A 17566-nucleotide genomic window follows, 5' to 3' on the forward strand; every position below is an offset into this window, starting at 1 on the left:
CTGTCCTACTTCTCGGAGCCCTCCTGGATCCACTGTGAGGACACAAAAAGTCTCTAAATATGCTCTCCCTGGCCTTGTTTGAATTTTAGGTTGAAACCCATTTCACATGGAGAGGAAATAAGCTTCCAGAGAAAAGTGGGAGCTGCTCAGGACTATGAATACACTCTCTTCTTCTCTGCGGCTAGATGAAAAGAGCAGTTTGAATCACTGTAGTGTCTCAAACAAATGCCCTGACTACTGGTACTTTTTCTTTCTAAATTGAACACAACCAACAGCTGTTTTGTATTCACAAAACAGTGCTAAACTGATTTGCATCCCAGTGTAAACTAGGTACTAAACGGTACACAGAAGTCTGGTTGAAACTGAAAATACAAAATAAATACAAACATAGCAACATGTGGTGAGTCAGTTGTTTAAGTCAACACGGACCGTTAGAAGTCGAAAGCTGCGATGGATCAAGACCCTTTAAAGTTCCCTTTTCTTCACTTAAATCTTTATTAGAACAATTTTTGTGACGTTGACATGTCGGTTACAACAGCATAATAAAATAATTAAATAATTGAAAAATAATAAGAGCTGACAAAACAAAAACTGCTTCAGTAAACACACATTTTTACAGCCTTAAGGATTAGTGTATCTATTGAATATTATTCCAGTCCAGTGTTGTCATTTTGAGTCTTGTATAGCGTCCATTTCTCACATTTTCTTTCTAGCTGTGCTTCTTGTAGTCTCAATATGTCCAAGATTACCTTTTGAAGTAAATATCACCAAGTTTAGTGACATTTGGACAAAGATTAGTGTCATCATTAATTTATGACTAAGTTTTGTGCCAGGCTAGTGCACCTGTTTGGAACTTGTGGCGCCCCCCTTTGAGCAATCTTAAAATGGCGGAAAATCTAGTCAGACGCGTTCTTGAGCCGTCTTTGTAGAGTACATTAAGCTGTACGTGTGTGTTGAATTTCACGCCAGTCGGACTTGTGGAGTGAGGGATGTGCGCCCCCCAATAGGCCGATTCTGATCGTATTTTATGGGCAGTATTTGGTCACAACATCCAATCATTAATGAAGATTTCATGTCTCTACAATGTGCCATCACACAAGAATTTGCACAAATGTTTAGGGGAAAAAAACAACACAAACACAATAGTTTTTCAGCCCTTCTAGCTTAAACCAGTACAGTAAGAGGAGTGTTACAAGTAGTTCCACCTTGGCTGTTTGTCAGTGTTATGCCAAATGCTTCAGTGTTGTTCTGCTTTTGTGTCTAAAGGCTGCTTTAAAGCAGTCGGGATAAGGAGTTGGTCTCTAGTTTGTTTATTCCTTGTCCCACTGATCGGCACATCAGGTGATGCTGTTCAATGTGCATTAGCATTTTGGATGTGTTTCCATTGACGACTCTCTCCCCCTGTTGCTGTTGTAGCTGACTGGGAACCTGCAGGCATATCTTCTTGCTCTGGCATTTCATTTGTGCTCACTAAAGTGTGACCTACTAACGCTCAGCAGCTTGTAGTGCTCATGGATGTGTAAAGTGAACTGGATACAGCTTTGGTGTAGGGGCCATGTTCATCCTTCGGCCCATAGAGTAGGCGCACTAGAGACTCCGCCAGCAGAGCAGCAAACTTTGGGATTAGCCCTTTGGTATCTTGAATGGGGATTAGATCATGTAATTGTGCAGCTCTTCTAGACTTTCAAAATGTTATCAGACTGAATGGATCAAATCCCAATAGTGAAAGAAGTCATTTTGTAGGGGTTGTGACGCTCAAAAACATCTCCACTAATTTACAGATGTCTTTTTCATAATATAAATCTATGGGAAAACATCTCTGTGGACCACATGGCATCACGTGATGGACCCAGAAGTTGTAGTTACACAGTTTGGTCACTATGTCAAATTGGCTTCGAAGCCCAGTCCTGTTCCTGGAGGCTTTGTTGTGCTAACATCATATGTTGCTGATAGCATAGTGGAACTCGCACTTGTGACCACTGGTTCCACATTATTTTCATAGGCCTACATACTGTGTATTCTGCATGTGGTTGGATACACCAAACCTCTGTGCCGTGACAGTTTGGCACAACTGTTACAACCCTAGTTTTGATATGTCAAAAACATCACCCCAAACCTTCCCCCATCTGTCAGGTAGTTTGTGTTTTTGGGATGCCAGACATCAAAGCAGAGGTGGCAGCCTTCCAGCTTTTACGCTTCGGTATGTAGCGGAAGCGTACCATAACTGCCTCATTTTTATGAATATCCCCCAGATGGTCACACTGCATTCCTCTCCGCTGGACTTCCCGCGTACCAGCAGCACTAATCTCTTCCTCATTGGGAGTAATTGTGTCAGAGCCTTTCAGGATGCTGAGAAAACAAACAAAGCAGGAATGAAACCAGATGGAATGAGACTCCATTTTACTGTATAGTCCTGTTAGTGATTGTTATATGGCCACATATGTGTCCTGGCTCACCCAGGTGGAATGCTTTGTATCTCTCCATGGTGTTAACCAAGGCTCCTGTCAGGCTGTTGTTTCTGATGTTGCAGTGTAAACATATTCTCTGTCATTCTGCAATATGCATATGAGATTCAACCAGCTCCCCCGCCGCTATCTCTGGCTCCCTTACCTAATCGTGGTGACTCTCCTGGTGAAAGGTCGAGCAGTGCATCCATCCATCATGCTGTCAGATGGAGGTTAACCCCAGGGACCAGGTCCAGGCTGCGGGACGTAGTATTGACACTTTACAGACAGCCGGCAGCGAGGTCTGCAGGAACCGCCACAGGCAGCAGCATTTAAAGAAACACATTAACAGCCTTAATTGCTCCGTGGAAGAACTGAGTGTGAGCTGATCCCAGGGGAGCGGCGGCTGTGGTATGAGGGTCTGCTGGTGCTAAATGATGTGTACACAGGCAGGAGATTGATGTGCGTCAAACTACAACTTATCGACAATTTAAAGAGCTTGTTCACTTTGATGGAACGTAACCTTTTTAACTTTTAAGTGCACATTCATTACAAATCTGATACCACAATCAGACACTCACTCACTGTCACTGTGAAAACCTTTAGAAATTCAACTTTCGAGCATTTCCTCTTGAGAATGAGGAACGATTAATTCAAAAATGTATTACATGGCTCAACAGTAACGGTTGCCAGGTTGCAAATAGCAAAACGTGCACCCCAAACTCAGATTCACTCAGTTTTTTATTTAAATGTCACTGTTACAGTCAGGACCATAACCAGACAATGTTGCACTTGCATTGGTGCATGTACTTGTGTAAATGGATCTGTGTTGGGTATCAGATCTGACCCAATTTTCTTCTTTTTTATTGAAGAAAACAAAGCTACAATTTTTTTACTGGGTATCGTAATAAAGCCTTTAAACATTCAGTCACATTTTCAATATTAAGCTGATATATGACTGCACAGTATCCTAATTACTCAAAGTAACTTTTAAAGCAAAAATGTCTTTTGAACTGTTGGTTTGACAAAACATTTTGGGCACTGGAAATTTTTGGGCCATTTTCGCTGAACGATTAATTGATTAACCAAGAAAATAATTAGTAGTTTAAAGGACGAATAAATGCACTGATGTGTGTGCAGCAATTTCTGGTTCTGATTCTGACTGTAACAACAACAGCTAATGAAATTAATGTCGAAAATTAATTCATTTTATAATAATAGTAATATAATAATTTTACATGTATAGCACTTATCTGAAAAAGGTTAGAAAGCGCTTCACAAACACATGAAAATAACACAATGATAACAATACAGTATTTAAGAAGAGCTGAATAAATAGTGTGTATAGAGGCAACAATAGAACAAAAGAAGGGAGAGAATTCAGGCAGAGAATTTCCCGAGCCTCAGCGCCTTGATGGCAAAGGCCTGGTCACCTTTAGTCACCAACCTCAATCAAGGGACGACTAGCGAGGGTAGGCTTGAGGATCTCAGGTCACGACTTGGAGCATAAGTAGTCAGAAGCTTAGTTTTGTAACTGGGGACTAAACCATGTCTGAAGTTAACTGGCAACCAGTGGAGGGAGGCGAGATGTATGATAGGTGACCAACCATCTGTCCCAGTTAAATGTAGTGCACGTTTTGCTGTCCCTATTTTTTATATGTTAAAAAGTGGTAGCCAGTGATGGCAACCAAAGGCTCAACATGACTGCCAATGGCAACCTAAACTAATTAACTTATTGTTTCAGCTCTAAACTTATGTGTCTTACAAATACACTAATCTAGTGTAGGGTTGCAGGGATATACCAGTTTGAAGGTATACCGTGATAAAAAAGTCAACAGTTATCATATTGTGTACATTTGCTTACCTACGATATTGGGGGAATAAATGCAACTGGACAGAGAATCTCTGTTTTCAAAGGGGAGGCTTTTTACTTTCAATTATTGTAATAAAACATTTGTTCAAGCAACAAAAAACCTTTTGTTTTCATTCCTTTAAGGGACAGTCAGTCTGATAAAAATATAAATTCTGTAATAGAGTGATACTGTGAAACCACAATATTTTCTGAGACTGTTCTCGTACGGTTATCTCATACCGTTGCAGCCCTGATCTAAAGAGTGGTGCAGCCAACTGAATGAAAGTACTTCTGTGCTGCATTTGCCAAAGCTGGATCAGTATTTGTCTGTTTTTGCTTTAAGTGTCAAGAAACTTTAATTAACAAGACATACAAGTGACCTATAATTATGTTTGACTTTAATGAAAAGACATTATCTCCAAACAATGACATCATTACCCACTAAAAGTCTGTTATAATGGCTGGACTTTTACTACAAGATGATAAAACTGTGATTGACAGATGTGTATTGTTTCACTCTGGTGTCACAAAGCATATGTTTCAGAAACACAGTTATTATTTCTCATAAAATTACATGCATGTCACAAGCCTAAATGTTTTTTAGTGGTCAGTTTTCTTGATGGATTTGTCTACCTTCTGTGTCTCCTCCTAGATCTATACTGCACCCTTGAAGTGGACTCCTTTGGATACTTTGTCAGCAAGGCCAAGACCCGCGTCTTCAGAGACACCACAGAGCCTCAGTGGAACGAAGTCTGTCACACAGACCTTTTACTCTACATTGCTACTGTCATTACTGCAATAAAAATGTTCTAATCTCCTCATCTCTCTCTGTGTTGTTGTGTAGGAGTTCGAGATTGAGCTGGAGGGCTCCCAGTACCTGCGGATCCTGTGCTATGAGAAGTGTTATGACAAAAGCATGCTGAATAAGGATGACAACGAGATTGTGGACAAGATCATGGGAAAAGGACAAGTCCAGGTAAGAGAGCGGCTGCTGACAGGCCATCACAGAAACAAGCCATACACAAAGAGAGACGTCTGTGTCCTCTCGGGGATATTTCCCAACATGTGACTCATTTAATTAGCCGTCTAGCCCCTATGCACAATGGAGTGGTTTTGTCGTGGTGGCTTCTAATGACGCTGGTTGGATTAATAGTCTGAAAGGGAGTTTATTTAAGGGGGGTTCCCCCTGTCTTGTGAGAAATGTTCCTGTAAAACTCCCTCTCAGTCTTGTTAACTAGATCCTGCCTGCACAGTCGGATCTGTGGTTTCTTGGGATTTAGGCAAAATGCCGCTCACCGCTCTGCATCCTTGTTTAGGTTTTGCATAAGCAGAGGAGTCATATTTCCATTTTTCCAGAACTTAGGAAAATCTGTTTGGTCAAGTGAAGCTTGACTCCTGTCATTTTCCCTGTAATTCAGTCCAAGTGCTGCTTTTGCAGTTTCCTCCTCTGCAATCGACAGAGCTTCGCCTTGTGAGCTTGGGTCAGATCTGAGGGTGTAGTCGCTCTTATCGTCAGTTAATGTCCTCATGTTTCTCTCAAGTGAGGCAGGTGTCAGTGCCAGAGGTGAGCCTGTAGCAGTTTATTTTCAAACCTGCTTATGATACTTTAACTCACCAAACTTGAAGGGAAACTTTGGTCATTTTCAACCTGGACCCTGTTTTTCCAAGTTTCTGTGTCTAATGGGAGCAACAGTTTTTAAATTGGACCAGAACTGAGGAATAGTGCCGCAGCTGGGAAGGCAAAACAGACGGCCATGTAACCACACCATCACTGTACGCAGGGTTCTCCACACATTCATTAGTTCTGGCAGCCTCTCGCAACATCAACATTCTCTGCTGCATATTGACATTCTACATTTGGTGCTGGACTGTTCATTGGACTGTTTGAGTATGTATACTGTTCAGTAATTCCACATGCTTGGAGCGCAGAAAGGCAGCACACTCACATACGTTAGATACCGCTGCGTTCTCAAGGAAAAAGCACATCTCATGGTCCAGTGCTTGGTCTAAAAGGTTGCTTTCACTCGTCTCTGCAGCAGCTGCTCCTCTAATCCACGGATCTGATCAGCTTTGATCCAGCTGACCACAAACTGGTCGACTGATCAGTTCTCCACCCTTAGAGACCCTTGTACAGAAGGTTTACATCAATTAAATCTTTCCAAAATGTGTTTCTTGTTGCTGCACATACAACAACATTTGTAGTCGCAGGTAAAAGCAGTATCAGTGACAAGTTGCACTGGGGATACAGATCTCCTGTCTAACATAGAGAGAAAGTGGGGCAGAGGATGTATCTCAAAAATATCTTCTAAATCTGATGTTCTTTGGTGGGTATGTTGTTTCTCTTCTTTTCTCTTCTTTCAAACCGTCTTTGAATGAAAAAAAAGAAAAACACCCACCACAAATTTGTGTTGTAGCATTTCCTGTTTGTCACCACCACCTTCCTCACTCAGTTTGATGATTTGTGTCCTTGAATGTTGCCTTTGATTTCCTCTGGAGAGCAAATGGGAAGGAGAGTGAGTGTGCACCACACAGGCGTGCTTTTCCACACACATCCTAATGTGGCATTGGATTTGTTCATATACTGTGACCTTGGATGTTTCTAAAATAATGAATCTACTGTATGGAGATGATTTATATCTGTGGATAGTTACCAGTCCGTCTTTACTTCTGAGTGCAGTGTGGTAGAAAATAATTACACCTTGCCTAGGCTGTTTGATTAGGTTATTTGGGTCAGGAGTCGACTCTTCATGAAAGATTGTCTGACCTATCAGATGATTTAAAAAAAGTAATTGTGCACATGCATGTATGTGTGCACGATTGTGGCTATGTTTGTTGATATATTGTTACTGTAGGGCAGGAGAACCAAGGACTACTTCACAATAAAAAGAATAGTTAGTTGGTTACCTTGCCTTTTATTTAAGGCAGAATTTTTTGAACTGTTTAACAGGGCTGTACAGAATGTCATTTTTAGCTGTGACCAGCTCTAATAGCTCGCTCTTTCGATTGATTGATTGATTGATTGATTGATTGATTGATTGGTCGGTCAGTCCACATAAAGTTCCCCACCCTTTGACAGCCACACTTTTTGCCTTAAGAGGCTGAAATTTGTTGTGGAGATAGACTGGTCGTGAGCCAAAGGACAGCTGATTGGCTGTTTACGCCAGTTAGCAAAAAGGGCCACCACATTGATGCGTGCCTGTACATGGTCGCAGCTATTGCAAATTCACGCTTGTTTAATATTTGAAGCTTCTCTTTAGGTTTTTTGAATGAAACTTCAAATGTTAGTTGTCATATTTTATGAATGACGCCATCACCAAACAAATCCTCAAATTGAATAAAGAGATTCATTGGATTAGATGAGTTAGTCTTTTTTTAATTGAATCCACATCTTCAGTGAATGAATATAAGTTATGGGGCTATAAGATTGTTGTTGGACCGCCCCGTCAACACAGGTACGTGCCTCCCTTTGTATGCAGCAGTCTGGAAAGCAAACAAAAGCAAGATCAAAAATTCTGTTTTTTACACAAAGTATCTCTTCTTATGTTTTTATATTTTCTTATACTTTCCCTATATTTTTATATTTATATGTATGCATTGTGTTGTATTGAAGCATGAGGCACACTACTTTCATTTTCTATATCTAAATAGTTAAAAGCAACCGTAATGTCTCCCAATTTCCACTGGGGGATCTGTAAAGTATTCTGAATCTGAGCCCAAAAGCAAACAAATATGGATTGAAGCAGAATATTTAGTTCAATGAAAACATGTTGTAAATTTCTGAAATGATTTTTCATGGACAGCACTCTGGAGTTATGGGAAGTGTTTGGATCACACGAGTTGGAAACAATCCCACGCAGCCACCACTGGAACCTCATTCAACAAATAGTATAATACTGTAATAGTAATATTAGTGTAGCCTAATCTTGATCTGCAACTGTGCAGAACTAACAGGTTTAAACAAAGGGAATCGACATGCAAGGAAAAAAAACAAACTACGCAGCATTCAAATGTTGATTTAGAATTTGAATGTCAGTGCTGTGAATGAAGCTTCAAACTATTCGGTACAGCCCTACTATTTAATTCCCTCTTCTCTGTTAAAGGGGTCTATCCCGTCTCTCTACATTCAATACACTGGTTCATCAATCGTTTATCACTGCGTCTTATATGACAGTAAAACCCACCCGCTCTGGTATGGCTGCCAGTCAGAGAGACAAACGCTGCTGCTGCTGGGAACATCCACCTCAAGCCAACAACAGCCAAAAAACAAATAAATACACCACATGTTCTGTGGCTCACTGCGAGCAGGGGGAAACAGAGAGGGGGGGGGTAGAAATAGAGAGGGAGAAAGAGAATGGCATGTTCTATCCCAGAGTCTGAGAGGGTGGGAATGTACTGTAGAGGGGGATGTGTACAGTAGCTGGTGGAGAAAGGATTTTGATTTTGAGAATAGAGAAACTGTCTCCACTTATTGTATCAACTGTGCAGAGCTGCAGCGATTAGTCGATTTACTTCAATGAATTGGCAACTTTTATGAAAATCAAATAATCAGTTTTGTAAATTGTGAAGCAAAAATACAAGCGTCTATGTGAACGTCACCTTGGGATGTGGGAAGTTATAACTGGCATTTTCCACTATTTTCTGACATTTAATAGATAAAACAATTAGTGTAAATATTGAGAAAATGATCAACAGATTAATCAATAATGAAAATAATCATTAGCCACAGCCCTACAACTGTGCATGAGGTGAAGCTGATTCATTATTGGTGATGTCAAAAGGCATTGATTGATTTTGGTAGTAAAACTGAGAAATACACTTTTGCAAAGAGACTTTTACTATGGATATCGTCACCATCAGTCAACATACAGCCAGCCTGTTGATGTGTATCTTCACCATAAATGAATGCTGATGTCATTTGTTGCCCTCTTCTACCGGCAATGTGCGCAAGGATGAAAAATCCATGAGCCATGAAATGATTTTCTATGTTTAGTTTATTGTCACTAAAATATGATGAAATCCTCAATATTGGTTTGGAGACATTGTGGGACTGACGTTTGATCACATAAGGCAGATAGTACCTAAGTATTGTTCCAGTTTTGCAAAGCGTTAGCCAGAGGGACATGAGTCTGCTCTACAGTCCAGAGTGCATACCTAAAGAGACTTTCACTTGGACCCAAACTGTTTGGTGAAGCTGAGTTTAGAAGGAGCCTCCAATGTTTTGCTTTCCTCTCTGGAGACCCTCTGATTTATTTAACAAGCTCGTGGAACACTGACTGACCGTAAATGGGCATATTGGGCTGGAAGTTTGCTTTCTTTTTTTTTGCCCACTGCTGTTACTTCACTTTGTTACTGATGAGAAAGTTGATCGCTTGTGTCATCAGAAGATGTTATGAATCGGGCCAGAGGTTTTATTTTGATAGTGAAAAGGAAACCTGAGGGGTTTTATTATTTAAATGATTTTTTTTTTTTTTTTTTTTGTTAACTTTCTGTTTTTGTTTTTTTTTTTTTGTTTGTTTGTTTGTTTGTTTTTGCACACACATAAGACTACATAAAATCCAAATAGTAAAATACAAGATATATGTCAGGAAAGGTCAAGAAGCCGCAGGTTGATACAATGGACCAAAAGAACTTGGCTAACATAAATAAAAAATAAAACAGAAAGTAATGATAAAATAAATAACATGTAGAATTTCATTTTATTTTTATAAATATTTCTGTTTTATTTTTATTTTGTAAATATCTTTATTTTATTCTTAATTTTATTTTATTTTTATAAATACTTCTATATTATTCTATTTATTTATTTTTATTTTATTTCATTTTATTTTGATAAATATTTTTATTTTATTTTTATTTATTTTTTTATTTTATTTGCACACACATAAGATTGCAGTAAATCCAGATAATGAAAAACATGGAATGTGTCAGGAGAGGTCAAGAAGCCACAAGCTTATACAACAGACCTCTTAACATAAAGAAAAAAACAAACAATAACAAAAGCTAAGCTAACATAATTTAGAAAAAAATACAACAAAAATATAACATAATGAAAATCAAATAAACTGTACTTTAGTACAGTATTTTCTGTAAACGCTGTGCCTTTATGTGCAGGAGGTTCAGTATCCTGTCCACCAGTGAGCACATGCACACACCCACAAAAACAGTAAAGGTAAAGCATCAGAGAAAGCCAACAGCAGCACACTCATATTAACTTGATTGAGTTGCTTGTCCATGGGGGAAAATACCACCATTTATTTCCAGTCCTTCACCCAACAGACGTCCCCCGAGCAGATAACCTCTGATCTCTGAGGTCACGTTGCTAATCCTCCATTAAATGGCAACAGTGTCGGGGGTTTTCTCCCCCTGTCTCTCAAACTGGCAACACAAATGGAATCTTAAATGTCTCTGATTATGCGATTTGGAAAATTGATCAGTATCAGCTCCGTAAGTTGCCAGTTAAAGAAAAGCACTGCCTCCAGTGTGTTGTTTCTTTGGCATGCTGTTGGGATATTTTTGCTCTGTAAGCATTGATTGTCCGCTGGCTAAACAAACTTTCTGTACACATGGTGTGACCTCACTTACAATCACAGATTATTTTTGCTGTCGACGTTGACATGAGGTTTTGAAAGCTCCAGTGAAGAGATGAATGTTCTTTTAATTACAAACTATTCATGATCAGACTTGGTCCATTGCCTGTGTGATGCTTCATAAAAGTCTGGTTGCCAGGAGTGGAAAGAGCAAACCATCTCCTGGTCTGCCTCATACACTGTGCAAGTTCTTCCAAGTGACCCTTATGTGTGAGCTGTAGCTTGCGGTACTTGTCTTCAGAGGACCAGTTATGTAACTGTCGAGGTTAACAGCCCTGGTGCTTTATAGAGCAGGAATGCATCATATCACCCAGCGTCAGCTATGCTTTCATCTGGTAATCCGGTCCTTGTGTACCCCATCCCAGCCTCCCCTGGGCACACCTCTTAGGGCTTTTATTTCTTGTCTTATCAGAGGAAGACTGTGTTGTCTTTCATACACCCACCAGCACTCTCAGTCGTTTAGTCTGTCGCATTGTTGAGGAAGACAGAGAAAAGAATTCCACTGTAAGTAGCTCTAGTAAGCTCTAGATTTATGGAAATCATTGAAAAAGACACTCCCTTTAACTCCAGAACTTCGTCATGTCCAATTTTCTTAAGCATCAAAGTAATCCAGTGATAGCTGTCTGTACATCAATGGATACACTGCAAGCAGGAGCTGCTAATAGATAATTCAGCATACTTTTTGCCAAAGGCTTAAAAGATGGGGGATCAAGTTGTGGCTCACAGCTAACTAATTGACTCCATAGCAACATCACTCTTCCTATTTACATCCCCCAAAGCTCCCTAATTATGGGAACGAGTTCCAAAACTGAGGATGCAGGGTTTCCCTCACAACTCCACAAACTTCTGCTGAGGGAAAAAACGAAGAGATCCACCTGCGTTATAGATCAGGGACGCAAAACCATCTTAACATAGAGAAGGGACCCAGAATAATACACAAGGACACACAGGCAAAGGAAAAGAAAAGAAAAGGACAGTTAGCGACCCCACCACATAGATTGTAGTTCTGTGGGAAACACTGGAATGATTATCCGTCTAACCAAATAAGACAAAGAATACTGAGGAATGTTTTGGGGGAGCACAGTTGTCTCATTTTTGTCTGACTGGGGCCCCACAGTGTCTGATTTGGAAACCTCTTTCCTAAAGGCAATCAGCACATTGCTGTAGTCACATTGTTGAGGGTCTGTCAATTAAAGCTGGGGGCAGTTTCAATTTGACATCACTGGGCAAAAATCCCATCATAAACTGAGCATATTGTAATCCAAGTGGTCTGATATAACACTAGTCTTCTTCACCTCCTCTCTGCTCTGTTTTCAGACTTTAGAAAAATCTAGCCCATGATGGGAAACTTTGGCCAGTCAAAGGTCATTTAGGAGAGAGGGCGTCCATTTGGCTATTCCATAAATGGGGATGTTTGTGCACCTGCCTTTGGTGAAAGCCTGATTCAATAGTGGAGTAAGTTGCTATTCCAGCATTGGCAACAACTGCCAACTCTGCAAAGCAACCCATAAAAAGAACATGGACTTCAAATCAAAAAGAGAGCCTGACAGTAAACGAAATAAAATGTGTCAATTTGCTGGATCAGCAAACTTTCTGTTGCTGCTGTAACACAGGTGAGAACTGGTGCTGCCGCTGGCCACCAGCCAGCTGTGACATCTGCTGAATTCGAGCAGCTACAGCCACCAAGCAAACATCTGTCTCTTCCACCCATTCTCCTACGGGGGAATCAGTCCACAGCGATGGAGAGCAAGGCGGAGAGACAGTTGGGTTGCTAGCAGTAGCTAATTTTGTCACATTTGTCTGATAAATAAAGACACAAGGCAAAGAGGAGCTGAGCAAATAAGCTGCTTACAACTCTACAGTGAAATAAGATTAAATAAATCAATGTATGGGAAACACTGAGTTGAAGCACGTGCATATGCTCATGGTCGTCTGGTGGGAGGGGCTTATGACAGAGAGGGGGGAGCTGCAGGTGGAGAGTGTATTTTCAAATTCTACCTTTTTTAAAATTCCTATTTTCCCTTTCCAGATTTCTACCTACCCCAGCTTTAAGAGATGATGGCTGACATGGTGCTGTACAGAATGTCCTCCTCACAGTGTTGTGTATCAAAACTGTGTGGAACTACACGTTACCCGCAGTGTCCTTCTGCAGGTCATTGCTGCAGCCGCATCGGATCATTCTATTATTCGTCATTAGTAACATCTTCATTGATGTCCCCAGAAAAGAGACAGCACCTCAACCTCCCAACCTCCTCCTTCTCCTTCTCCCCCATCATCCCTAACACTCATTCACCCCCTTCTGCACAACACTGGGGGTTGATTCTATTGTTTTCTCTATTCTGTGGTGAGCGCATGTCAGCCCTCACCGCAGCAGTGTTACCGGGCCTCAATGAGGAGTAACCTGATCATTTTGAACCTCTTCCCGGAGATGATGAGAGCCAGAGAAGTTGGGCATTAGGAGCGAAAAGAGAAAAGGGGGCAATGAAGCTGTTTGTTCCTGGCAGCTTTTACAGTAGCTCCTTCACCGAAGCCAAGGAGCTGGACAGGGGGTGCACGCATTAGCTGGGAGTTACTGTAAAACTACGGGTGCAGAGGGGTTGTAAAGTTTGAGGGCGAGCATCTATCTGCACTCTCATTCCCACTTAAGAGTCAAAGCGCTTCCCTCCATACGAAGCATTAGATGCAGAGTTTGACATTTACATGCTACAGCATGTGAAGGGTTATTGGTGAAAGTGCCGTTGTTTGGAGCTAATAGCAGGCCGGCCGGCTTGAGAATTAGTGGTGAAGCTTGTGGACCTGTGGCACTCAGCCAGTACAGAAAGTGCTGGCCTCAAACTCTGATCTAATCTCCCAGCGCTCGATCAAACATCATGCCAACATCGGGCTGTCATGACAATGAAATACAGCCTGCGGAGTGCATTTAGTAATGTGTACAGTATGTATAAACACTAAGGGAAATACCATTAGAAAGATGGTAACAGTATGTGTAAGCAGAATGAGAAAGCGGCAGTTAAAAATTAAGATATTTCTGATTCTTTATATTTTTTAGTGTATGTATCTATGAGTGACAGATCAATTTTACTGCTTCTTCTGGAGAATTATATCCTGATTTTGTCTGTCGTATTATTTGATATAAATGTCACTGAGCATACCAGCATTGAGGATTAGCGTGATATTTAAAAAAGTTAAATATTGACATCATGTTAATAATACACATATGATCGTGTAAATAATAATAAGGGCGTCTTCAGTAATTTCAGTTTCTTAGCGTTCTTGCTTAACCACCTTCCCCAAAGGCCCCTACCCCAACTAGACGTGACACATGCACAGTAACTAGCTAGCTGGCTACTACCACAGTGTGTGGCTACAACCGCCATGCAAAATCATGTAGAAGGAGATGATTGATGAGAACGAGACACTCTAACTGAACCCAAAAAAATGATCTCACAAGTGTGAAACTTTTTAAATTCCACATCAAAAGCAGGGTGTTGATAGACACCCCAGTCCGCAGGAAGTGCCGATCAACAATAACCACAAACAAATGCTGTACCACCAACTTGTTCTTCCACCTTGGCCTTCACTATCCTCCAGATTTAGCCACTGAAGCCTAGTTCACATTACACGATTTTCACCCTGATTTTGCGTCGCAGAGACTATCGTAATCTTTTGAGTGTTCATACCTGGTGACATGTGTTTCTGTCATCGGGAGTCTCGTCAACTGTGTTACGACCTGTGTGTGCACACCACAAGATTTCTCCACCGAGCCCTTACCGACAGAGCCCCAGATAACGCGGTGGCATTACCAAACTACGTTTCTTAACTTGGAGACGACACATCGTAAAGGCATGGATATTCTTCCCAGTGCTGAATCAGATCTGCCGCCATTGCTTTTGTTGCTTGTTGGCTTGTCAGTGTTGCCAGATCTTGGGAGAGAAACAAGCAACGAGGGCTATGGAAACAAGCCCAAAAGAAGTGACTATCATGCGTTTAAATAACTTACTAGATGGATATAATAGAGAAAGGTGACATTTAGAGAGCAAGCCCAAGTAAGCAACTCCACTTTAGAAACAAGCCCAAAGTTGCGGCTAATAAGCAGACCTGGCAAGTGGCAACCCTGCGGATTGTCCTCCTCACATTTCTTCCGTCCTCCTGCGTGCTGACGTGGAACATATCCCGCCTCTCATTGGCTGATGCTCTTTGTCAGTCGTGTCACACTTCTCCAGTTTTTCTAGCATGCCAGATATCCAGTCCCAGTCACAGACGAGGGGGCGACTTGCTCGTAGGCTTGTTCACACGAGGACTCGTCGTGGCAGACTATCTGCCAACTCACCTCCGACCCAAGGTGGCTTTCAAGATCCTCTGTGATGACAAAATCGTGTGAACTAGGCATAACTCATCGCTTTATCCTGTATGCTCGGGTTGGCTGGCTCTCTTTACAGTTTGGTAGACCTTTTCATTGGCATTCTCTTGTTGACAAAGCTTTTCTTGGCCTTCTTCCGGCATATTTATGTGTGTACATTAAAACCGAAAATGGCTATGCTCTCCATTCACAGAACATGTTTTTATTGTCTGTACCAAGGGTACGTACAGAGTTTGGCAAGTGAGCAATTTTGTACACAGCCCCTTATATGTGGAGTCTGCTACAGAAGGACTTAAAGTCACACTCGTTGGTTCCTCTCGGCTGTTTCAAAGCACTGTTGCAGGATTTTTGTACACAATCTTCTGTATGCCGATGTCACGGTGTGTCTTAGCTGGTTTTTGTAATCGTGTAGTTGCCGTTTTTTCTGTTTTTATGTTTCATTTCTAGTATATATTAACATACTTTTTGGCTTTTTGGCTTTTCTTTGTAGTCTTATTTTGTGTTTTATTTTGCCTGTTTTAGATCTGCATATTTTTATTCTGTATTTTTGTTCTATGTCTGTCTATAACTTCTGTTGTTGCCTGTCTCGGCCAGGACACTCTTAAAAAGAGAGACTTTTAATCTCAAGAGGTTTTGTTGGTTAAATAAAAAAATTTAAAAAATAGAAACGATAGAATAAGTTGCAGTCACTTTGCTAGCCCTGAAACAGAAAATGTTACATTGAGGTTTTAGTTGTGTGCCGTTAAAGCCAAGTTATCATGGCATTGGAAACAAGATAAAACATCTCAAGGGATTATTGCTAATAAACAATTTCCAACTGTCGTCATCTAAATGAAATTTTAGCAGTGTAGCACAGAATAAAGTCTGGTGGGAACAAAATTTTATTTTTCATCCATTTGCTTTTCATAGAAACTGAGCCCAGGACTCCCAACTGATTTTTCCTCTATATTTTATGTTGGAAATGTCCTGCCTCTGGGGCATGCAGGGTGCTGGTATTTCATGTAGTATTCATTTCGCCCATGGAGCTCAGTTGGTTTTAATGAGTCTGTGTGTGACTGTGTGTGTGTGTGTTCATGCCTCAGTGTGTAGGTATTAATATAAATTACTGTCTAATAGATGGTGTCATTTATTTTGCTTCTGCACCCCCTGTCATTTAGGGCTGTGATCTGTCATGTTTCCACCCTGCACACCCCCTGCGGACACACAGACATGCACACAGACACACACATGCACATTGCTGTCAACAATATTAACAGATGGGGCATTGCTGTGTGTGTTCAGCCCCCCTGGGGACAAACCAGACGTACATACACACACAAATGGGTGATGGGCTAATACATTGTAAATGATATCAATAACTTCAGCCTGCTACATTATCTGCTGTTTATTAGTTTACGTCTCCTTTGTCTGGCGAGTGTGTGTGTGTGTGTGTTTTGGGGTGGGGGTTGTAGATTAACAGTCAGTACCAAAGATCGTCCTCATTGCTCTTTTCCTCATAAACCCACTTATATTATTCTTTATGTTCCCTGTATTTTTTTTTTTTTTTCGGCTATATTTTTTAATGAGGCTCATCCCTCATAGTCTGTCTGGGTTTGAGCATATGGTGCTTTTTTTTATTGATGAGTCCCAATTAAGCCGACTTCCTTCATCAAACGATCCTTGATCATTGGAGCTGATAGCGGTGTTTTGATGGATTTTTAGTCTTTCCCTGTCATCTCCCCACAAAGAAGCTCCTCCGTCACAACCCTCACTTAGACAGCCTTTGTTCCCACTTGAAACATCCACTCCCTGCCACTGGGGATATGCATGCCCTAAATAACTACATGCACTCCTGTATGCGTTCTTAGATCACGCAAACGTGCAGATACCCACTGTTTTCCTCTGTGAGAGTAGAATAGGAAAAGCCCCTGACCTGCCAAATCTAGTTTATGTGAGTGTGAAAACAAAACAGACACATTTGATCAGCATTTGTCATCCAGCTTGATGCTTTTGTTGGGTTTTTCTTAGAATCACATGTTCTACGCTGCAGAGAAAAGGCAAGGATGAGGAATTCTAATGTTACTGTTTTAATGCCATCTTCTTATGGAAAATGATTTAAGGAGGACAGCAGTAAAACAAAATGTTCTTATGTGGGACTGTCCGGACCTTACAGTCTGATGAAGGCTGACATGTGCTTAAACATCAGTAGACTGACGTTAATCATGTGGACCAAGTAGCCTAAATACATTTGTATTGTGAGCCAGAGTTGGTTGCACTTTGACCCGCACTTCTGCTTTCAGTCTGTGTAGTCCACTCCGTCATAAATCACTGAGTAATAACTGAG

The 17566-nt window shown here is 41.0% G+C and overlaps 1 protein-coding gene across 4 annotated transcripts in view; it reads left to right on the top strand.

Moving 5' to 3' along the window:
• abr (ABR activator of RhoGEF and GTPase) overlaps window positions 1-17566 on the top strand; it is a 209596-nt gene that overhangs the window by 142183 nt on the left and 49847 nt on the right. For all 4 annotated transcript variants that reach the window (XM_078172357.1, XM_078172358.1, XM_078172359.1 and 1 more), the window contains 2 exons: window positions 4949-5046; window positions 5141-5272. In XM_078172357.1, the coding sequence (XP_078028483.1) occupies window positions 4949-5046; window positions 5141-5272 (230 nt within the window). The remainder of the gene's footprint in view (window positions 1-4948; window positions 5047-5140; window positions 5273-17566) is intronic.

This window comes from Epinephelus lanceolatus, chromosome 11, assembly GCF_041903045.1.
Source record: "Epinephelus lanceolatus isolate andai-2023 chromosome 11, ASM4190304v1, whole genome shotgun sequence".
NCBI classification, from domain to species: Eukaryota; Metazoa; Chordata; class Actinopteri; order Perciformes; family Serranidae; genus Epinephelus; species Epinephelus lanceolatus.